Source organism: Lepidothrix coronata, unplaced genomic scaffold (genome assembly GCF_001604755.1).
Source record: "Lepidothrix coronata isolate B3197 unplaced genomic scaffold, Lepidothrix_coronata-1.0 Scaffold166, whole genome shotgun sequence".
NCBI classification, from domain to species: Eukaryota; Metazoa; Chordata; class Aves; order Passeriformes; family Pipridae; genus Lepidothrix; species Lepidothrix coronata.
The window spans coordinates 460,806-485,318 of record NW_016690346.1 but is presented as its reverse complement, the minus strand read 5'-3'; the positions used below and the strand labels follow the sequence as shown (position 1 = coordinate 485,318).

The 24,513-nt window shown below is 36.4% G+C and overlaps 1 protein-coding gene across 2 annotated transcripts in view; it reads right to left on the bottom strand.

Moving 5' to 3' along the window:
* Positions 1-3,520: 3,520 nt before the first annotated feature.
* The window catches only part of RAB2A (RAB2A, member RAS oncogene family), a 42,281-nt gene continuing 21,288 nt past the window's right edge, over positions 3,521-24,513 (bottom strand). For both annotated transcript variants that reach the window (XM_017829642.1, XM_017829643.1), the window contains exons 4-8: positions 21,296-21,378; positions 19,853-19,945; positions 16,213-16,324; positions 6,981-7,049; positions 3,521-4,706 (exon numbers count right to left, since the gene is read on the bottom strand). In XM_017829642.1, coding sequence (XP_017685131.1) covers positions 4,611-4,706; positions 6,981-7,049; positions 16,213-16,324; positions 19,853-19,945; positions 21,296-21,378 — 453 coding nt within the window. In that variant the 3' untranslated portion in view covers positions 3,521-4,610. The remainder of the gene's footprint in view (positions 4,707-6,980; positions 7,050-16,212; positions 16,325-19,852; positions 19,946-21,295; positions 21,379-24,513) is intronic.

The following is a 24,513-nucleotide window of genomic DNA, read 5'->3' as shown; positions in this document are numbered from 1 at the left end:
GGTAACATTGCTACAGCAACAATCTCTTTCCTCAAGCCAACGCTAAAGCAGGAACACTTCCCCCTCACCCCCTCTCCTCCAGCTGCTAAGCAAAGAATAAACTTTTAGCTTTGCCCCTCCTTTATTGGAAGGGGAATAGGGTAATATGCTGTAATTGGTTTTCCATGTTTGCCAAGAGTCTGTTTCCTCTTATCATCCACAATATTTAACATAAGTCTTGTAATAGTTCCAAAAATAATAAAATCTGTCCCAAGAATAAAAATGATAGATCCACAACATGCTGCTTTTTTTGTCATGGTCTTGGTTTCGTAACATTCTGTTAGTAGTTTTTATTGCCTAATGTTGTGGTTTCTTTCATATGCAGCAGACCCAGTAAAGACATTTCATCAGCTACTTACACAGCAGCAGCCTGGAGTATTTACAAATGGAGATTTCAGTAGTGTATTACAATAAATCACCACTGCATACTGTTAAAAGTTACATTGCAGCAATGTGGCAGAAAAAAACCCAGAGATTCCAGGGGGCGGAACATTAAGTATATACAAATCATAGGTATGATGTCAGCAAACAAATTTATTAAGATATCCAAATAAAACCTGTTAGTCTTCCTGTCTCCCCTATCTCCTCCCATGCAATAGTAGAAGAGTACTAGGCAAATTATATCACCCCACACATGCAAAACAGCACACACAGTATGTGCAACCCATGCAATACTTCCTTCATGATTTTATATCATGCAGATAGCATATCCCTCTCTCCCTCTGCCCCACCCTTCCATCCCTAAAATAAATGCCCTGTACTGGGCAAATACATAAGCGTAGGAATTACAGATGTGAAGCAGGTAAAGATGTAGAGCAGCACTTTGCTCACAGGACTCAGTTTGAATGAAAGAATATGAAAACAGAAAAGACAAAAAGGAGATAATACAAAAGAGAGACTTGATTTAGAAGGAAAAAAAAAAGACAAAACCAACCAACTAAAAAACCTAAGAAACTTGTAGGACAATCAGTAGTATCAAAAGAACAGTTCATCAAGAGGAACCACTACCTCAGCATCTACAAAAGCAATACCCTACAGGTAGCAACTTTGAGAAAAATGTAGGCACATTGGGGTGCTCTCATTAGGAAAGACTGCTTTAAAAAAAAGAGAAAAAAAATCTTCAATGCCTGAAATTGTCTTCTGATATTTCTAAGTTAGTTTTTTATTCAGATTCAGTTTAACTGTAACTTTGAGTCTAATAAGAGGTTTTCCTTTCTTCCTAAAAACAGATTTAGTGCTCTAACAGTCACAGGTAAACTCTTAAGGCAGAAATAACTTTCCCAATTTAAATGTATGCCATTTAGCCTAAAACCAATGTGTACTCTTCTAACCCCCCCAATATATAAATACTGCAGCTGAAGGCTCTTCAACGAGCTGCCACCATGAACTGTGTCACAAAAAGCATAACATAGCAGAAAGGATACAACCCTGGAGCAGGGAACAAAGCACTCACTGCCTGCTAAGGGCTTCAGTCACTCTTGTTATTTTAGCTTATCAGCAAGTGTTTTTGCAGTCATTTTACCTTAACTCACTGCTGAGTCTGATCTCACATAAGTCAGAATGACCGAAGCCAACAGAAAAACACAGGTGTGTAAGATCAAGGGGGATTGTCAGTCTTTCTTAAATGACTGCCAAAACTCCCGGAGCTTCTCGTTTTAGTAGGAGAGACAAGTCTTAAGTCATGCTTAGAGGACTTATCACTCCAAATTTACTAACTCCAAAGTTAACTATGGCTTGTACCATATGCTAACTGGGAATAAGGGAAACTGCACCTTGGTACGATTTTTTGGTATCGATACTTTTCCATTACATGTAACAGCTGTACAAGTTGCTGGGGAAAAATTAAATGTTTTAGTTCTTTGGTTGTGAAAATGCAACCAATAAAAGCAACTTGAATTCACAAAAAATCTCAACAAGTTATCAGTCACTCATGTTCAAGTAAAACTGAAACCTGTGAAAGAATAACCTTGTTAAAGCACATGTTCTAGAAGTAAACCATCCTGCTAGGTTCTGTGCTATATAATTTTCAAATTCTAATAGGATAAAATAACATCAGGGCTTCTCAAAAAAACCCCAACAAAACAACAAAACCAACCCCACAAAAATACAGAGATCTGTAACTGGCAACAAAAGGATTATGTGCGCACAAAGTTTGTGACAAAAAGCCAGCCACAGTGCATGGAAACTTCAGTTTTGTTCTAGCTCCTCTTTGAAAGTACCAGATTCTTAACATAATGTACAGTGTAAGACTGACATGTGAGCCAGGACCAACCAGCAGGATCAGCAATCAGTTGCATACGTGACATCAGGAAGTCACAGCATTCCCCCTGCCCCTCACCCCCCAGAAAGCAGCCCTGACGGCTCTTTACTGTAGCACCTCTAGATTCCTGGGCAGTTTTATACCTCTTCAATGCTTTCAGAAAATGAGAGGCTGTCAGAAGTTTCAGTTTTGTAAATCATCACCACTTAAAACAGTGTGCATTTTTGTTCTTCTTGGGATAGGGTACAAATCCCCCCTCAGCTCCCTTAATGGGCAGTTTTTATGGCTAAGAGAAATTTATTCCCAGTTGTAATGGAGCTGATGCTGCTACAGAAGAGCACACTTTTTTCACATATTGTCTCAAGCAACTAAGTTCTACAATGTTGCCAGTTGCAAAAAAACTTCAGATAGTTAATTCAAGCAAGTACTCTAGTTTGTGCACTCCTTGTGAACAGTAAGTTACTACATGCCAGTTTTCCCTTGGCATCTACGGAGTCCAATCCTATGGTTTTACTGTTCAGTCCTTTTTTTTTTCCGTCATGCAACACAATTTTCAAACTTCAGCTGAAACAATAAGTGTGCTTTATAAATGCAAACTTCATATAATAAACAGTTAACAGTTGAAAGTATCTAAATTGAGTAACCTCTTAATAAATAGTTGAAAACAATTATATTGCATTGCTGATAATGTTCCTTAGTGTGTAGAAAAGAACTGTAAGTTCAGCAACTAACATAAATCCATACTGATTGCCCTTGCCCGTAGATACCAACAAAAGGTTCCACACATTTTTTCAAATTTTATTTAATCTCAGAACCACTGCTTTGTTACACCTGTCAGGCTGAAGTTATTCACTTTGGATGTAAAGTTCTGACAATCAGAACGGGTAACATGAGGATCCCAGTCCTCCCATTTTGTGCTGTGGTCAGTATTGGTCCAGTAAGACAAAGTTTTGCAGTCACTGCCCCCCACTCTCTTTTTCCCCCCCCAGTACACGAAGCATGGCCTAGCATTAGTGTCACTCTTTTATCTGCAATTATTGAGATAGGATGAGATGGAAACTCAGTTGTCTGCACAGTTGTAGGAAAAGTGACATGAACACTGTATTTTAACAAATAAACGCTTAAACACAGGATTTTGTTTTGCACTGTTGCAACCCTTTCACTTGAGGCAAAACCTGCCCTCCCCAACCACCACCATAATAAGTACCAAAACATTTCTAGTTTTGATTTTCATCAAGATTTCCAAACTGGCAGATTTTATTTTCACACCCTCTTCACAATAGACAAGATGCTTACCATATATTTAGGATTACAAGTTGTCACTAAAAGAAAACTTTACACAACCACTATACATTTAGGTTGAAAAACTGTCCTTGCATGAAAAATATACTTAGAAATCAAGTGGTAAACAAGAAAAAACCATTGAGAAAAGATTAATGTTTTTATAATGTGCCATTTTAAATTTATCAACTCCTCCTCTACTTGTCATTCATACTCTGTTTTTACCTATAGTATTTGTTAAGGCAAACAGCTAATCCATTTCTGAAGAGGTGCTGTGGAAATTGTGGACAAACAGCAAACATTTGGCATTAAAATAGATAGCACGCATGTAGCCTCTAGTAATATACATTAAGCATCTCTCTTGGACTTCAGGATAATGATGGGGAGCATGAACATGCTAACAATGTCAAAAAGGCTTAAAATTTAGCTTCCAAGCAATTTCTATTAATGCTTCTGTAGTTTTCAAGCTCTAAGTAGTATAGAATTTATGCAAATGCATTAAAGAATTCTAGCTTGGCAAGTACACCCAAGCAGGTTATTAAACTATATATACAGAAAGTGATAAATACAGAATTAAAAGAGTCCTTCCGCTTCTCTTCATAGCCTTGAAAATTGACAAAAAACTTGAGGACAGCTCTACAATATTAAACATTAGGTAACCGCAGGAGCTGGGAAACCTAACTACACAAACTGATTAAAATACTCAGATGACTTTGTAGTGTTTAATACAATTCAGTTCGTAGTCAAGGGCACAAGACAACATTTAACAAAAATAATCACATCAATTGACCTAGAAATCAAATGTAAATAGATATGAATACAATCTCCAAAATCTGTCTTTAAGTGAACATTAACCATTTATTCAAAGTTATACAAGAATTTGAAGGATAAAGTCTTCTGCAACAGGAAACCAACTTACAAGTTTCATGTCTCAGTTGAATTGAAGTGGAGGCGAGCGGGGCGGGGGGAGGGAAGGGTGAACAAACAAGTTAGTAGGCCCCATCCAGGCAGCTAGAAAGTAAAAACAGGCTCAACAGCAGCCTCCTCCAGCTTGTTGTCCTCCCTGATTGCCTGCAAGTGTTGCATTAGTAGCAGCATGTTGAGGGCCAATTTTTATGCCATTTGCCTGAAATGAAGTTGAATACACAGTGTAAATATTTTAAAAGACTAATATACTTGAAAAGCTGCTTTTTCTATTTAGAATATAGCAAGTTCTCCTAAGGCATGCAATAAATATGGCAAAGTTTGTAATTTTTTAGTAACGTGTCCTTAGTGATTAAATATAATTTAAAAGAAGATGCCTTCCTTCCTTCTCATTTAAATTTTATCTCCATGTTACACTCTGTAGCTTAAACTCCTAACAAAAAAAACCTCACAAAGCAAGAATTGTATTTGAATACTACTTGGCATAAGGCTTTAAAAATACATAGCATTTGTTAAGAATGTATAACCTCTCCCCTCTTGCCAAAACCTCCACTAGTTTAATAGTTTAATATAAAACTTTTCCTCTCTAGACAGCATTTCTTTCTGTGTTGAATCAGCTGTAGAGGCTAAGGGCATACGAGTGTTCTGTGTCATCAATAATTTCTGTGATCCCAAAAGACATGGCTACTTGCCAAGAACCCACACACAGCGTAGCTCTTTCATTCATCAAAATCACACTTATATCTTAACCCTCACTCCCTCAAGTGGATTTTACCTAAAAATACAGCACTTTGAGAAAAGTAATACAGTAGCTTCAGAAATTAAGCTCTTAAGGAAACTCTGCGTCACAGCAAATCTCAGATTTATAGTGCTTGGCAGTTGTTCTGCAGCAGTGGTAGCCTTCGGGTTTCTGGCACTCGCTCAGTATTGACAGCAGCTGATGTGGTTTCTTTTCGCTCTTTGACTCCTCTTTAATAAAAAGCATGCCCTATGGCTCATTGGTTTTGCCCCCTCTGGGCTGATAGCAACTTCTTGAGGAATCAAGGAGCCAGACTTGGCATAAAGCCAAATAAGTAGCACGGACTGTTGGCTCTTGACAGCATATTGCAATCAAAGCTCCATAAGGCACAGTAAAGCAGTCAGCTACTATATGAGACTCAACAGATACAGCGAGCATGCTTGTTCAGAAACTGATTGCTCTCCAATTTATACTGCACTACCAACTGCATTTTCTTCAGGAAAAACATGAAAGAAAATTTTAAACTTTTCATCAGTGAACGGAGTTTAAGAAATGTTTCCCCGAAACACCACATACACACACACTTTCCAGTCAGAATTAGTGTCTCTGAAGGATTATTATTCAAGTCTTATTTAGCTACAAGTTTCCTAATGCAATACTTTGCATACTACTGAAGTTTCTCATTTTTTCCTCTCTGAAGTCATCAGCAATATTTTTAATAGTCTAAGTTTTCTCATGTTGAAATATATTAAGCAGAAAGAGGTGAAGTTATTTAATGGAGTCCTGCCCATTCCCTCACCACTCTAAGCAACTCTGCAAAGACTGTAATGTTTAAGAGAAGCCTCAGACTGACAGTCCCGGACACCCCCACTCACAGAACAGAAACAGAACACAGTGGTGGTGCAGACTTCCATGTGTGGTTTCCCTGAGCACCTCAGCAACGATACTGAGGGACATGCAAGTTAAAATACCAACCTGGACATCAGGAAAGACCGACCACATTGTCAAATTTAAACTTTATGTGGTGCGACTTTTTATGTGAATGATAACAGAGAGCTTATATGATTTTAACATTTCTATACAACACTAAGATGTCTATTTACCACCACTGAATTTGAATCTGCTTTTTCTATGGCCAAGAACCTCTCCCCAAACTGCTCAAGATTTTCCACAGCACAATAATTTCAAAATTCGAGAGAGACATTACAGGTCTTTCTAAGCTCTGGCATTACAAAAGTGCTCCCTCCTCCACATCTCTACCCCCACTCAAAACAAGCAAAGCGACAGGCCCCAATAATTTGTAATTTCAGTAATGTGCATAGGCAAAATGGCTAATCTTTTATTCCCTACAGTATTCAGCCACCTAAACCAGGAACATTTCAAAAGTCTTTTATGTAACTCTCAAAGCAATCCCTCCCCTACACTGGACAGCTCATGGAGTGCATCTGGCATATCAACATGGTCCCCCATTTACATAGTGGAAAATTATCTTTGAAAACAGATGACACCATATGGAGAAGTGGATGAAAGTGGATTTTCTTCTCTTTTGGGGATTTATATTATTTTGCGATGCTTCATGGATGGATAGGGTCACTTATTTTAATCCATTTTTATCACAATGGCAGACAATTCTATATCCAAATGGAACAGACAAATCTTTTACTGTCCAGCCTTCTAGGGAAGGTGAATTTTGTACCTTTAGAAAGGAAACAGGGTGTTCAAAGTACTAAAAGTTACCTCATTATTAATGTCAAAAACTCCTTCCTGGATTTTCTCGTAGATCTCCTTTGCAGTGTTAATAAATGCCTAAAACAGAGGAAAAAAGACCACAAACACAATGAATGAGATATCCTTTGGTGTAAGATGCACTAATTGGAATTCAATCTCATGTGCAATTGTTTCAGCAAGACTCTCCTTCCTGACCTCTGCAGGAACAGGTATGACAACAGCATCCTATAACCTACCCTGAAGCAGCAATGGATCACCTGCTGTTTACAAAAACAGTGGCACTTTCATAACATCTGTATTCTACAATCTGTTGTCCAGTAATTACAGGGAAAAAGTGGTTTTTAAGATATATAAATTACTTCTAAATTATTTATTTCTGACCCTTATGGATAGATTGTGTGGCAGATGGTTTCCCCTACCCTTAATATCTTTGTAATAGGCCACTCTAGATTAGAGTGCTTAGCAACATAAAACCACAGGGTACTTACCATGATGATGTAAGGATGCTGTCTGCTGGATGAAACCTTATGCTATCATTTAATATTCACCTAATTTTAAGAATGTATTCTCTTTAATTAATCTTGCACACAATAGGTAACAGACATCTTAATAAAAGAAAGGAGATGCCCCAGGTTTTATAACGATTTCTATATAAAGATCTATTGTTTTAATTCAGAGAAAATACTTTGACACTCAGGACTGAAAAGGTGACTGATATAAATGTTTTTGGTTAAAGTTTACAATCAATGATCCCATTCTTCATCTCTCATTTAGCTTTATAGGTCAAGTAATGCCTAAAATAATGTATAATTTAGGAGGTAATTAACAGCACCTAGTAATTACAATAAACATACAGTTCTTTTTGTTTTAAAATACCAACACCATGCAATCATATAGGGCATGCTACTTTCTGCAGAAGCCTATTATAGCAAATACAGATCTAATTCAAATATAAAAATGTAAACAGGGTTCATGGAGAGGAACAAATCATACTTTTCCTCATTTCTACACTGGAAGCATTTGACTGCTGAACTTGCCACCAGAGCTTTGTTTCCTAATTAACAGGACTGATATGTTTTCACCTTTAAAGGCCTTACAGCTCCCCAGAGTAATCAATCTACTGCAGCTCAATTACTGCACCAAGCACACACCACAGTCAGTGAAGGAGACTTGAACGACTGGAGCAGGAGCGGAAAGATATGAATATGCATAAACTCTAAGTGGGTGATCGAATCATCACAGAGGGTCATGAGAATTTGCAGCAAAATAATGAGAAGAATTAATCATTGCAGATTCACAAGGCACTTAGGAAGTGAGTTCGTTTTTCAAACACATGTTAAGAGTTGAGGAGAAAAATTGGCTTTCGGCCAACTATGAATTGATTCAAATTCCTCAGAAACTGAAGTTTTACACATAAGAAAAAAATTCAAACTTATCTTTGTTTCTGATAACACACTAATTATTGTAATGGCATCATACATGGGCCTACTGAAAGGTAAAAGTCAAAAACTTTGGAAACTCACACAGCTGGAATCTGCAAGGATACTTGCTTGCTTCTACTTCAGTGGGACATTAAACAGAACTTGAAGTCTTAAAAATGCATTATGATAACTTCATGTAAACAAGCACTTAACAATTGGCACTTCCAATAATTCTAGAACATGCTGGCTAAGTACGCCTAGGCTCTTAGAATTTATGTCATGAGAATTACATTACATCTACAAAAATTACTTCAGAGCAACAAAACTAGCATTTTAACAGACTAGAAACTCCAAACTAACACAACTGATTACGAATAATCTCCTGGATGCTACATTCAAGAACAGATCACTGTAGGAATGCAAGATGCACTGGAAAACAGCATTGCACAAACACAAACCCCCCCCCCTGTTATTACACGTGTAATGTAAAACACAAAGCAAAAGAGCACTGAGTTCAGTACAGTCTATTTTAATATTAAACATATTGTCTAAGAAACTGTTGACCTGAAAAATCCAATTATTACTTTAATCTGAGTTCTATCATTTAAGTTCTCTCGGAAAGACATATCTGACAGTCACAGTCCTATCAGTGATTCTGGTGCACCACACATTAGTGTTAAAACAGCACGTACTGTTATTCCACGTGGCAAAATGCCAGGCTGCACTGGGTCACAGAAATAATTCCTATTTGAAAACAATGGTTTGACAAGAATATAGCACATAATGAGTCTACCTCATGTTCTCTTCTTGGTATGGATTCTGAAAAATTGTTACTAATCAGCCATGAAAAGAGACTTGAATCCCTTGAGACTTCCATTTGTTTCTTGCATCCATGTATTTTAAGTTCACTTACACTTCAAAGTGTAAGCAGACTCAAAATAACCACCTGAGAACATCACTGAAAACAGCAGTCTACCTGCTTTAAGAATATCATATCAGAGTTTGGTATTGCATGCTAGTGCCCAAATTAGCAAGGACAAGAAGATGAACTTGGTGTAGTTGTCTTCTTCTAAAAATCTCTTTTAATACTGCATGTTCTAACTCTTATCTGGAACATACAGTATACTACAAACTCTTAATTATTTATGGGCAGTTTATCCTATTTGCAGATTAACTGAGTCCTAGATGCAGAAATACAGAGCTGTTTCCCCTCAAATCCAGTTTGGATTTATTAGACCATGTGTAAGGGACTGCAAGAACACAGCTGTAGCACTTCACACGCCAACTTGGATCCAGGTGCAGTTTAGCCATTTCCACACAACACAAGACCTCAACCAGTAAGCCCACACGGACTCAGCTGGCTGCCCAGCAAGCCTACTGCAGTTGCACCGTACATTCCCATAACGTTGCTGCTACTAAAACACTATACAAAGACACTTGAACCCTTCCATCCCACATCAGCTCAGGTTGAGGTTTATTTTCACCACTCCAGGAGAGACAGTACCAGACTCAGCCTGGATTTATACAAAGTCACCTGAAAGATGGCAAGACTCTAGTACACAGTACCTCTATTACTCAGAAAAGAAGTGAGAGACTTTTGCAAAAATAGTGTATTAGATTTGCAAACATAAAAATTCTTGACTACATTTCAGGAAAATTCAAGAAAACAATGTAACTTCAGGAAAATGTCTACATTTAATGTTTAACTCTTGGTTTTAATCTTTCTAAATCACAACTTACTGATCCTTTTATGCACGAAACTACTGAATATACCTGTACCACAGCATTAAAAAAAAAAAAAAAGTTGTATACAAGTTATTCAGTGATTTGTTTTAATATAATGTGTTTTTCAATTGTGTGCTCATTAAAACTAGGTTCTCAAATAATAGTAATATCCCGTTGAGGAAAATTGTGTTGCTGTACAAGTGGGAAAGTGAGCCTTGCAAGACGTGATCTGCCTGTTGTGTCACGCCTGCACCTACTGCAAAGCTAACAAAAGAGGCTTTTGAGTCACAATATACCAGTATAATATCACTTCAGATTATTTGTATAAGGAGTTTCCTAGATTATATTGCAACATGAGAATCAAGAAGTCTCACAGTGCTCACCTCAAAAAACCCCGAACAACCCAAAACACAAAACCCCAACTACCAAAGAGTACAGATGCTGCATTTAAGGTAAATTAATCCTAAAAACACTGAATGTAGAATTATATCAACTTCAACATTCATGTAATCACACAAGTGAACAAGGTAATGTAGGTTTACTTCCCTAAGACAAAACTAGGAAGAATGAATTCTGTAACTGGTAAAAACAATGCAAGAAGTAAGGGAATAAGTTCCTGATACCTCTGTCTTATGGAAGCTGTATGCAGGAGTAATAATAAGCTAAAGGCACCAGAATCCAACTTATAGAACAGCTACAGTTAGTTTTTACTTGTATTGACATATTTACTTATGTCTGTAATGTCGCTTCTCTTTCTTAGAAAGTTAATGCTATGACAAGAATTTGAGGACTTAGATACAAGCTGAGCATAACAGGAAAAACTTGTCAATGAATCACTGATACTTTTCAAAACTCAGATTTTACAAGTTCATCTTTGCCTAAAATCAGATGCGATCAGCTTCGGCACGGCCAGCTCGTGGAACATGCTGCCCTCTGGTGGCAATGTTAAAACTAAACTTAATGCTTGGCAATAAAAATTGGGCAATCATTAATTCTGGATTCTTTCTTACAATTAAATGAGGAATGTTTAAAGATTAAATACCTCACAAATTCTAAAGCATGACCCTCAGCTCTGTAGTCAGCCAACACCAGGAATTTCCTCCTCCTCTCCAACTTCTCATCTTATCTTTTAGCAATATGATATGATATAGTTAGATTACTCTAGTATTTAAGAATGCATTTGAAAACAGTAACAAACATGGACTACAAATGGATTTACCCCTACAACAATTATCACCACAGTGTGTAAGTGGTGCTGGATGGCTACTTAATACAGTGAAATTCCAAGGCTCTGAGCAGCTGTTTTATGCACACACAGTAAGGCAATACTTTTTACAGTTAAAGGATCTTTCAGAAAGAAGCCTAGTACACTAAAAGGGCTGAAGAGGGGTTAATTATCAAGCAGTAGTAAGGTGCTATATAATGAACCCCAACACATTGGTAGCCTTATATTTTCAGTATAGGTACAAAAGCACAAAACAGAACTTGACAGCAATTTCTTTATATGTCCCCACTGAGGCACAATTTCCTGATAAACTTAGTGGGAAGATGTACATTATTTGGGCTCAAATTATCTTGAAAAGTCCTGTAGCTGCTGTTGAACAGTTACAAAGGATAAAATATCTGAGGAAAAAAAAAGATGAAACCCTCAGAACTAAGAATCCATCTCTCCAGAAATCTACAGGTCAGGCAGGCAGTATCATACACTTCATGCTCTTCTATAAAGCCCGAGACTCTCAATTAACTGAGACCTTTTATTCCCATCATATCACAAGATGCCCAGAAGTCCCAAGAACCATGGCAGAGCTACTGTTCCTTACTGTGTAGTTGGGGCACAGCCCAGGAATTTGCCACAAGAAGCTAAAAGCTGTCAATCTTCACTGGAGACAGGTGTCCTGCCCCTTTTCCCTCCCACAGCTGAACTGACACAAGCTACAACCCCATTTTCTCATGGGAGAAACTAGCTGAAGTTTTACACAGCTGAAACGTCACAGAACTTTAATTTCCAGGAACCTGAAGGAATACTGGTTCTGATACAAGTTAAGATAAACCTAACTGTTCGGTTTTCGTTTGCTTAGTTGTTTTTTTTAAAGACTCATGACCTAGAAATCCTGCTCTTTTGCAAGTTCTAGTCAGATTACATCTTGTGTATTACTCTACCTTACTATGAAAAGTATTAACATCTTAGGACTTTCAAGTTTTATTAACTAAACCCCTACGTACTATACTACCAGGTCAAACAACTGTTTGTTTACCAGCAATTAGTTACGTTCAGGGAGGGTGTGGAAGGGCAATAAAACACACTTCTAAAAATCAGTTCAAATTTAGATGCTGCTAAGAATCTCATCTTTCCATGAAATTTTCATTTTTTCCCTTCAGAATATCATAAAAAGCCATCTTCCTTCCCTTATCTGTGCCCAAGCAGTGCCACTGTTGAGGCAATAGGGGCTTTGAATATTCATTACTCATTTAAGTGAAAGTATGAAAGAATCTGCTTGAAGAGAAAACTAAGTCACAGCTGAAACAGAACCACTGAATGACCATCCTGCTCCATGTAGCAGAAGTGCTCCATTGCTCAGTCAAAACCATTAGTCTATTAAGATTTAATCCTAAATAATGAATCCATTATTGCATTCTATTTATGTGCAGGCAACTTGGAATAACACAAACAATGCTCTTAAAAGTTTGGCATAGGGATATATAATCCTCTCCATATAGGAAACAACTTAGTAAAACCGACTCCCACACCAGGAGTCAGTGATACACTGGTACAACTGAAGTGAGATCAGCTTCTGAACAGTGATGGTGTCTGGCACTGCTTTGACCAGCATTCAAAAAACTTTCTGGCTTAAGGTTGGACACATAATTAATAATTATCAATTATTAATTAATCATTAATAACAGTAATAATAATAATATTATTAAGTATTAAATATGGAATGAAAGAATCATGCACAAAGTGCAAATGAAAGAATAATGCTTCCCAAATACAGCTAGGTAACCCTACTCTTGATAATCTGTGCACATACATGGATTCAAACCACTGATATGCTAGGGACAAAAAGATAAGCACTGTGTGGTGTAAGAGATTGCATGATCACCCTGAGTTCTTGCAGGTGATTCTACTCTGCCTCTACAAGTGTTAAGACACTGCCCAAAGCAGAAAGCATTCAGCAAGCTCTGAACTGCAGGTTGCAGATAAGACCAGAATTAACAGTCATATACTACTCTTGAACTATCAAGGAAGAAACAAATGTGCTAAAATTGTTAATGTCTCTTGCAAATGAGAGAAAAAAATCTTGTGTGTTTTGTGTTGATTTAATGCAAGGTCAGAAAGCAATGGATGTTATGATTAAAACAAGTGCAAACCTGCCTATGGTTGGGACTTCAGACTTACACATATACAAGTCCCCCAACAGGCATCACAGTGTTTTCTCAGGCAAAAAAGTAAATAGGCAAGACTGAAGTCTGCAAACAGTACATCAGAGTGCACATCACCCATCCACAATTCAACAAAGTAGAGCAAATATGATAACCAAGATTCTACTGGAAGAAAGCCCTCAGCCGTGCTCGGAGTGTACCAGTATTACCGAAACTCCAATACAGCTTAGAAATCATTAAGAAGAAAAAAAGCCAAAGAACAAAAGAATCACTTATGTTTTGATAGTTGGCTACCTTGACAGCTTTAGACAGAGGCTAAAAGGAAATCAACAACAAACCCCTGTTTAAATAAATATAATACTGCTGAAGAGACTAGCATTAATGTCCTTGTTCTGCAGTCGAATTATCATGGCTGGGCTTCGCGAACGAAGATTTGGGAAGGCTCTAAGTCTAATTATAACCCTGTGCCTAACCTTCCCCCAAAATCCTTCTATCCTCTTGATGATGCAGAAATTCTTTTTGCCTGATACCATTCCACATCCAACATGACGATTTAACTCTGTGGCCACAGTGAATTCTTAGAAGTCTCCAAAGTAACTATGAAGGAAGAGCCTACACCTACTTGTACTCCCTGCCATCAATTACCTATTGTGCAAACAGGGTAGAAACTTCCCCAACAGCCTTGCATAAGATAAAGAACCAATGGGAACTTTTCCACTGCTAAACGTTTCTATCCAAGGTATAGGTTATGAGATAATCCTGAAGAACACAATGAGCATTTTAAACTGTCTTGAGATCCAAGCACCAAACAGGTCAATGCACTGCTACAGCTACAGATTTACTAAGGTATTCCACAGTGTTGGAAATCAGGATTAAAAAAAGGAGACAGCTTAAAAAACATTAATGACAGAAGCCAATTTGTTCATATAAAGAAACTACTAAAGATTACAATTTTGCTCCTGTAGCTGTAACTATTCTAAATCATGCCACCTATTTCAGTGTTGACTGAGAACACCATTTAAGGAATGCACTTGACTGTCACTGAAAAGGAGTATATCCTAAAAGCTTTTCCATCAGAATTAGAAAGTTAGCGCACACACACATCACTCACTCACATAATCAGGAGAGAATTCTATTTGAACTTGCTTGATAAAGAACTTTATGCTCATTTGCCTCCTGATAATCAGAGATGCATTAGGTACTGGACAATTCATTCACTAGGACATATTTTTTGACACAAAGAGAGGTGATAATGCTAGAATCAGGTAGTAACAAACCAGATTGAATTCTGTTAAAGCAATGTGTAACTTACTCTAACTTTTCAAAAAAACTAGAATATTTCAAAAGTAAAAGGCTTTACCTCTAAAAGAATACCTCATTGGTTGCACAACATTTTGCGTTTAGGACAACTCTGGAGAAGAATAACGCAGATCAGGTAGTGTAAGAAGCTGAACTATGTCATGCTATTATAAAAAAGGTCACTGTGGATGTATGAACTGAGTATGGGTTTCAAAGACATGTGAAGCAATCTTCCTGCTTTACATAGCACTAACATCTCAGCTGGAGCTCTCTGTTCACCACTGTACTGCATCTGGCTAGAATGCAGTTAGTTTCCTTTACAGCCTGTATGGTGCTGTGTTTTGGATTTATGATTAAAACAGTATCCATAACTCACTGATGTTTTAGCATTAGCTGAGTGTCAAGGTTTTGTGTTTCTTAATCTGCCCTCCTCCTGCCAGTGATCAGGGTTAGGGTAGGCAAAATCATAAGGGACACAATACAGCTCTAACATGGCCTAAGGGTTATTTCATATAATCTGACATCATGCTCAAGAATAAAAACTAAAGGGTAGTCAAAGTCACTCTTGCTCACAGTTGGGAGTGACTGCCTTTCTGTAACTCTTCTCCCACGTCTTTCCTTCATTTTTTAAACTCTGTATCTCAGACCTTGTGTTTTTCTTGCTTTGATTCTTCTAGTGTTTTCCCCATCCTGCTGGGCAGAGGGACCAAGTGAGCAACTTGGTGGGCATTCAGTTGCTGGCTGAGAGCAGCCCACCACAACCCCTCTTCAAGAAAGGCATGCAGTACATCAAGGTGAGATATGCAAGAACTCACATGTGTCCAGAAATATGAACTATAAGCCAAACTTGAAAAGACTTAAATTCTTTAAAGAAGCAAAAACTGAAAAACTTATTCAAGTACATAGCAGACTACAGAAACCAAGACAATGACCTCTTCAGCAGCTCTGTAGAGGACAGAAAAAAGAAGCTGTGTGTGAATTGAAGCAAAGAAGATTCCTACCATGTAGTGGAAAGATGACAACACAAATACCAAAGCACTGCAATAGATTGCTCCGAAGAGCTTGCAAAATATTAGAGGCTATAAAACAGGTTAGAGTTACATCTGCCAAGAATACCAATAGTTTGGCTTGCTTTGGACCAGCATATCTATTCTAGTCTTAGATTTCAGTGCAGACAGAAATTAGCCATTTCTCTAATGAAATACTTATAAAAACCCCACAAGTACATTAATAAATCCCAACAATATAATCAGTGCTGTGCAATCAGGTACAACATAGACATTGTCTTTCTCGTAATATAAATTAAAAAGTAGTTAATTCAAGTTAAGGAATCAATGTTCTAGAGAAACAATATCTGTACAAAGTGTAATTCAAAGCAACTGTTTTAGTAAAATGCCAGTGTTCAGCAAAGTTACCTCCTCTACATTGGAAGCAGTTTTGGCAGATGTCTCCATAAAGATAAGTCCATGCTCCCGTGCAAATGCTTCACCCTCTTCTTTCTTGACTTCTCGTCTAGATTCTAAATCACTAAGATGGAAGAAAAAAAAAAAGTTATTACATGGTCCAACATGTCCATGCAAATATTATTCTTCACTGGCATGCTTATAAGCCTTATAAACCAAGAGCCCCTTCCAGAACTTAGGTAGATATGGATATCTATTCAAGCCCTTACATAAGGTAGAATTATTGTAAGCCTTGCACTTACAGTATGTGGAATAGCCACAGGCATCACACTTCCTTGAGCTATCAATCCTAGCTGACATAAATCAAAGACTTCATGAAATGGCTTTCAACAGGATGAGTGTATACTTATTCAAGTATTCCTTGAATACTAGCTTTAGACATTATCATTTTCGGTACATATTACTCTCTTCTAGTATAACGTTATCTACCAATCCAATACTGTAAAGCTGAGCTGATAAGGGAGCTTTATAAATTATTTCTTAATATTAAAAATAATTTAAAAAATAAAATTCATTTTTTCTATTCAGTAGCAAAACTTCATACAGTCCATTTCTGTTTTGATAAAAAGATCTAAAAGCAAGAATTAGTTCTTTTAAACTACATCAGCTCTTCTCTCCCAAAAAGCTAGCATTTAGGTTTTGAAAGTCCAGGCCTGACTGTCTAATAGCAAAAGAAATTGAAGTGACTATTAGACAATTTCTTGCTTCCTGCTTTCCAGGCAATTTAGTTGAAAGTTAAATATTACACAAAAGACCAGAAAAAACCCCTCTTGGACTGGACAACTGAAGACAAAACCGTTTCTATAAGTCATATAGACAAGTATATTACTCTTATTTTTTAAATCTTTAGGAACAGTCCTTCTTTGTAAGTATATTACATCTTAAGCAACAATGGTACACATACATAAACACAAAATATATTTTTCAGTAAAGTCTCATCTAAGTTGTGCATGTAAAAATATCTCCTCAGATACACATTTTTAAACTAAACAGCATGCAAACAGATATGTTTAATTTGCAGTAAGAATACAAATAAAAAGTATCGTACTAGGCTTCAGTGTTTGCCAACCTTGTAATCATACACATATTAAAAATAAATAATACTCACTGTGGCATCTATTTTGCAGCAAAGCAGGTTTTTGTTGTTTTTAACAACTAAATGCTAGCTCAGATGAGTTATAGAGTCAATACAATTCAGCAGACCATTTAAACATTAAAAAAATAGTTCGAAGATAAGGATACAAGAAATGTTTTCTCAAAACAATTTTGAAACTGATGTTCATTATATTTAAGCACTCCCAGTATTAGCTATCTGACATTCTCTTTTTGAACCTAAGCAATGTCTTTATTTGCTAAGATCATGCTACCCTCAAAAATACCTTTCTTAAAACCTTGATTCACTTCTGTCATGGAGATAACACTGAACACAAACAACTTTTTACTTGAAATAGTGCAGCTGTATCAAAAACTGCAGTGACAGCCCAATCAAAATTCACCACCGATACCTAAACATATTCTTAAAGAGCTTTAACTGCTTCTACTAACCACAGTTGTCTTCCTCTCTCCATTCGAAGCATTTGGTCTTACTAGATCAATATAGCTATGCTTTGTTCTGGAAAGAAGATTAAGTACAGTATTTGTCATGTTTTAACACTAGTATTTGTCATGTTTTCAACAAACAGCCATTATATTTCAAACTAAATTCTCAACACTCTTAAAATCCAGCCATAAGTCAGTACTACAAACTTATGTCAAATGCACTTCTGGGAGTCATAAGAACAGTATGTATTCCTTCAAAAATATTACACTAGTATACATGTTCTTCCTTCCATCCATCTCTAGTAGTTTGCCCTACAATAAGAACTTTCAGGATAATGCAAGCAAATTGAAGGAGTTTTCTTCCTGTCCTCCTTGAAAAAAAACCTCCCTTAAAAAGCTTCTTGAACTTTAATCCATGTGGCACCTTGATTTGTAACTCAATTTACAGTACAAATTTTAAGAATATTTATTGCTTGAATAAAACCTGGTTTGACTGGGCACTTCTGAGCTAACTGCAAGCAGCATATTATAACGTACAATCGTGGTATAGTCTGCATCAGCAGAATGTAAGACATGAAAATTTGGTTTAACAGCTAAGAATAATCAGGAATAGTTACAGATGTCAATTCAGTATGCAAACAGCGCACTTTAACGTTTCTCTCAGTGCCATATTTTTATTCACAAAGGTATAAATACAGTTGCTCAGGGACATCACGGGCTTACCAAAGCTTCATTTGATAGAACAGATTACATTTTTATATTGTTTTGTGAAGATTATGCTTATTATATTCCTCAATGAAAAAGAAAGTTGTCAGTCATCTTCCAGATTAGGTATAAAAAAAGTTGACAAACTTCACAATTACTTAATGCTTAACATGTGTTTCAGGAGGAGGTAGCAGCACTGGGTAGACAGGGGGAAAATAAAAGGAAGAAGAGGGGGAAGAAGAAGAAAGTACAGAGTTGAACATGCCTGAGTAGCAAAACCAGATTCACTCTATCACAAGGCTGTTTCTCAGCAGCATCTAAGAAATGATCTAGCCATTAATTAAATTTTAAGGAGCAAGCATACACGCCATTATTTCAACTCACATCTTTGCTTTCAAAAATTGCTGAGGCATGGAGACAAGTTCAGGTCAATTAGGTAAAGGCCCATAACTAATGGATTATTAGATTCTGAAGTGATGCTTTTGATATTTTGAAAAAATCCTGCATCCAGCAAAAGAATCTAGACATGATGCTACGATTCACTGCATCGAAAACTAGAAAAATTACAGATGAACTTAATGTATTCACTGATGTGTTTTTATAAAGACCTTCACTACAGATAAAGTCTCAGCATCATAAGGAACCATTTTATAGTTTTGGACAGTGTAGCTGATGAGAAGACCAAGTAAATAATTGTTTACAAATTATGTAACACTTCTGAAACTTTTAGTTGTATTTTCATCACCCAGTGAATTCACTAGGAAATGGTGAAAAAGCATTCTCTGCCTCCAACCCTGGAAAAAAGATACAGAATATGAACAGGCTAATTCAGAAGCATCTCATATAATCATTCAGGTACATACTTTTTACATTTGAGAGAAGTTTCTGAAGTGAATCCTGTGGTATAGGCTTCTGAGTTTTTTTAAATGACATTGTCTCTGCTGTGATTCTTAACCAAAAACTAAAGCACTTTAGAACATCTCAAATTAGGAATCTTATTCTCTTTATAAGGGAGAGATATAGGTCCTTCTAATTGGTGATTCCAGATGAAAAAAACATAATGAGAAAGTAATTCACACAGTCCATGACTTCACGCACTCACAGTCAATCCTTTAAAAATAAAATTATTTCTAAAAGATACTCAGAACATAAGGTAGTTGATCCATGTGCTGCACATTGTATAGTCTAATTAGAATAGGAGAGGTTTTAGATTTACCACAGAACTATGCCCAGTGACTGAAAGGAATTTAAAGGCAACATTTTTCCTACAAATAAGAAAAAACAAAAAACTGAAATACAGAGTCATAAATCTTTCCCTCTTACAAAATAATAGCTGATAAAACTTTACCTTTTGTTTCCAATAAGCATTATAACCATGTTGGAATTGGAATGCTGACGAGCATCTTCTAACCAAGTTGTCAAGTGGTTGAAAGTGTCCCTCCTAAGTTATAAAAGACAAGGAAAATTAAATACAGTATTTCAAGAAATCCTCTGGCTCTCTTTGTCAGCTTCTCTACTTGAGTAATCAAATCATTTATTAGTACACATGCACCAGGGATAAAAGCTAGTAATCCCTTTGTGAGAGGTAGAATAGTTAAACGAAAATTTTGCAAACAAGGAGCGTTAATGAACTCTGCCTAAAAAGTAATTGAAAACATGTTTGCTACAAAGAGTAAAGAGGATTCTTATAGCTGTAAGAATCTATAATTTTATATACATATAAAATCTGCTAAACAGAATTTTAAAAGTCCCCAACAGCTTCAACAATTCAAACAACAGTACAAATACTCAAGAGTAATGCTTTTTCTACTGAACGCAGAAAATGATTGCTAATTTTCTGAGTTTATAAACTGAATAATAACTTTGGCAGTAAAGTCTTTTAAAGTGAGATATACTAATGTGGCATGTTATAGTTTTTACAGAATGTATACATTAAAAATTAAATCTCACACTTGCAGAGTGATTTTAAGATATTAATCAGAGTAAACCCATTTATTTACAAATCAAAGATTCATTTACTGGAAATCCAGTGGAAAGAATATGTTACTTCCTGATATTTAAACATAAACTGGGAACAAAAAGAAAAACATTTCGGAAATCTTTAGTAAAAAGTCATTGCTTAATGCAGCAACAAGAGCCAGGATCCACAAAAGGAGGCATACAACTTCTGAAAATGTTCAGGCTCCAAAATCTTCTTAAGCCAGCCACAGTACCCAAAATTTTACAGATTACAAGCTGTATATAGAGACTTTATTCAATACAGGAGGAAAATCTTTGTAACTTCGGAACAGCTACTAAAAAAAATTAACACATTAAGACCTCATAAACACAGCAACAGTAGAGGTTTCTTGGTATCTTTTGTAACCCAACTTCTATGTTTTACTACTTTACTCCTTTGCAGAATGGCACATCAGTAAAATAATCTGTTATAATTAAAGAAAAATTAATGCTCGTGACAATAAAAACATTAGAAAGGAATTAATGAAATATTTTCAGGTCTTTCTTAATAAAGATAATCCAGAGGTTGATGGTCAAATAGTAAAAAAATATTTTGTTTCATTCTTCCTGAGCCTTTATGTATACTTTTTCTTAACTACTATATAGAGAAAATTGGAAGTATATACGTTACATTGGCTATTTCTTGATTTTGAGCACTTGAGGAAAGTTGACACAATGTTAGACTACAAATATCTATACAAAAAGCCAAATTAAATGAGGCCTTTTAGCACTGCTATATATTATAGGACAATTCTACAAAGACATATCATTGTAATCCAGCTGGCATTCTCACCTTGTAATGTCATACACTAGTAAAGCCCCTGCTGCCCCTCTGTAGTATGATCTTGTAATGGAACGGAAGGACTCTTGTCCTGCCTGTAGAAAACAAGGTGTCGTTATTTCATATCTCATATTTATTTTTTGGTCCTGAACACCACCAACTCAGAATCACAGGGTCATAGAATTTTACTTTTCAGAAGGCAGGGACAAGGAGGAATATGGAGGGGAAATCAGAGAGGGGACAACTGGGGACAAAGTCTCCAACAGTAGCAAGAGAAGGCACATAAGCAGAAGACACAGACCATAGCACAGTGCTGTTAAAAAAAAAAAAAAAAAAATCGGAACAAGACCTCTAAACCTTTTTTGGCAATCCCTGACAACCCAATTTACTGAATGGCTTCACAATACATGAATCATTATTAGAGCACAGAATGGACTCCTAGCAACTAAGCTCTGAAGACAAATTTGAAAGGAAGCAAATAACCCAGAGCTTCACATTTGAATTCAATAACCCGCTCCCTGGGGCAGCTGTTGACACTAGAATAAATAAAGTCCATTGTAAATAAATGATGAATGACATCTTTACGCCCACCATCTGCTGGTGTAAAGGTTGTTGGAAGGCCAAGGATGCAGATTTTATCCGTTATATCATAAACTGCAGCCAGCTTTCAACAGTCTTCAGATGGAATTCTTTCATAATCATTTTATTAAGAAAAAACGGAAAATAGTCATGAATTCAATTTTACACAGTTCTGCTCCACAGTTAATCAATTTCCTCTGTACTTGATAAATAATGCTTGTCAAAGCAGCTACAGGACACAAGAGTCATCTTCATAGGCACTGTGAAAAACTTTAGATTCTACATAAATTAGATAGTTCTCATAGAAAAGTATCCTGTAAAATTCTCAGCACTTCGAAGAACATGCTCAAAAGAACACTGTCCTGAAAAATAAATATTCATAGTTACAGATCTTGAGCTCCTCATGCTCATGTTTTTCAGAAGAGCTATCTAGCACCTGACACTTGTTAGAAGAAATATTTACTTCTAATATTTAGTCATAACAGATGTTTTAGAATAATTCAAAGATAACACAGAACATGTTTAAGAAATACTAATATTAATGCTGAAAAAACTCCTATGTGCAGTAAGCTAGTTATCTGCAAAACTATAGGAAACTGCCCTGATTTAAAATCATGAAAAGTAAGAATGAAATACTTATCAAATAAAAGCTACCCTTCAGCTCTGCCTACAAAATTAGTGTATGCATAACTTTTTCTTCTCACAGTTACCGTACTTTTCTTATATTAATTCAAGAATTCTTGAATTCAAGGAGAACTTGGTCTAGATACTGTTATTGAACAAGAACAGTGGCACAACAAGTTTTGGCATGTTCAGTCTTCAGAAATCATCCTTATCTTCCAGAATAATCAGTTATTTCAGTTTAAGAAAACACTTGATCTTAGCCATTCTGGTGAAAAAAGTTATGAAATACAGACAACACATTTAATAGTTTCAACACGATTAGAGTACGCGAGCACATGCTCCTGGTCGATAGTCCAAGTACATCTTGATGTAAACAGTGATAGTAAAATACAGAAAATCCAGCAGAATACACAGAGAAATAGTAAAAAATCCCAACAGTTTTTTAGTGCAATATTTGGTTTCCTACATAGAAGTTCCACTAAGCTCTACTTTTTCTCAGTATGGTGACTAGTTCAAGTGGATGGTAGATATATGAAACATTTCCCTCCTAACCAGCCAATAGAGTTGTCATTACCCATGTATTCTATCTATTGCCTAAATTCATACATGACCTGGACTTCGTCTACCACATTAAGATTGCCTGTTTCACCTTCATAAATTCCACCTTGACATGTGAAATTGTTCATCTCCCTGAGTGAATTAATCATGGTCAAGCAAGATTGTCAGAGGTTTCTAGTAGATCTTACAAGAATTTATGAATTGTGAGTTCTTAAAAGAATCACTTACTTACAGAAATTCAGTATATAAATCCTGAAAATACTGTAACATTTTTAATTGTGTCTCACTTGCCTATGTTGAAATTTAAATATCACTGCTTCCTTAAGGGTGGAAAATTGTATCTTTGGTGAAAGGAACACATCTTCCATACAGCAATAATGAATTTGTGCTTACCTATACCAATGGACAACACAAACTGAATTCCCTTTCATTCTAAGCAGAATAAAACTGAGTTTTTGTAAATAAGCTTCATTATATCAATTTTTATTTTATATGTAAGAAAGATATTATATAAAAATAAACACCTTTTATATATGTATATATAATTTACTGTCTATTTTAACAGTATAATTGTGAATGAGATCTGGAAGGTCAAATAGCAGGGTTAGGTTTGTAGAAAATACTCCACAGCTTTTTTTTTTTTTAAGTATCATTATTACTTAAAGCATTCTTTCATCTGACATCTTGCTTCCTGTCCCCTCCCTTTCATTTCAAGGGGACGAGCTGTTTCAAAGAAGACAAAACCAAAAGAAAGTATAGGCTATTAGCCAAAACAAACTTAAAAAAAAAATACAAGTGTGTTATAACTGTACTTTACTGGTCTTGCAAAGTAGGACCTACCCAAGTTTAGCTACTTGCTACAAGGAGTAACAGATAGAAGTAGCAGTTTAGAAGCTCAGTATAAATTCAAATCAGCTTTGAGATCAGAGAAAAGCCCTTTATCTTAAGGATAGTTTTGTTATTACTATCCCTTTCATGTTCCTGCAAAATCCAGCACTTGCTTGTTTTTATCTCTTCCATACTAAAAAGTTTTTTTTCACAGAACCACAGAATGATTGAGGTGGGATAGGGACCTCTGGAGGTCACCTGTTGCAACCCCCCTGGCTCAAACAGGACCATCCAAAGCAGGTTGCCCAGATCCATGCCCAGATCATGGGGGAGGTCAGGGGCTGTGATGTGGGGAATAGTGGGGGCAATAGTAACTAAATAAACATTAAACAGGGTATTTCCCGAGGCCACATTACATCCAGTATGGGTGACACAAATCTTTATTCCAAGACAACCCCTGGTTATACCCACTGTCAGAATTACACTGCAGTGGAACTGGGGAGATGGACAATGTTGTCGGTAATAGCCAGACCATGACAGCAATTTCAAATGTAGAAACTCCAGCTCAGACATAGCTGCCTACAGGAACCAAAAACTGCATGCTGAGCCGGCCTGAGCATGCATCCTCTCTCCTCAGAGAA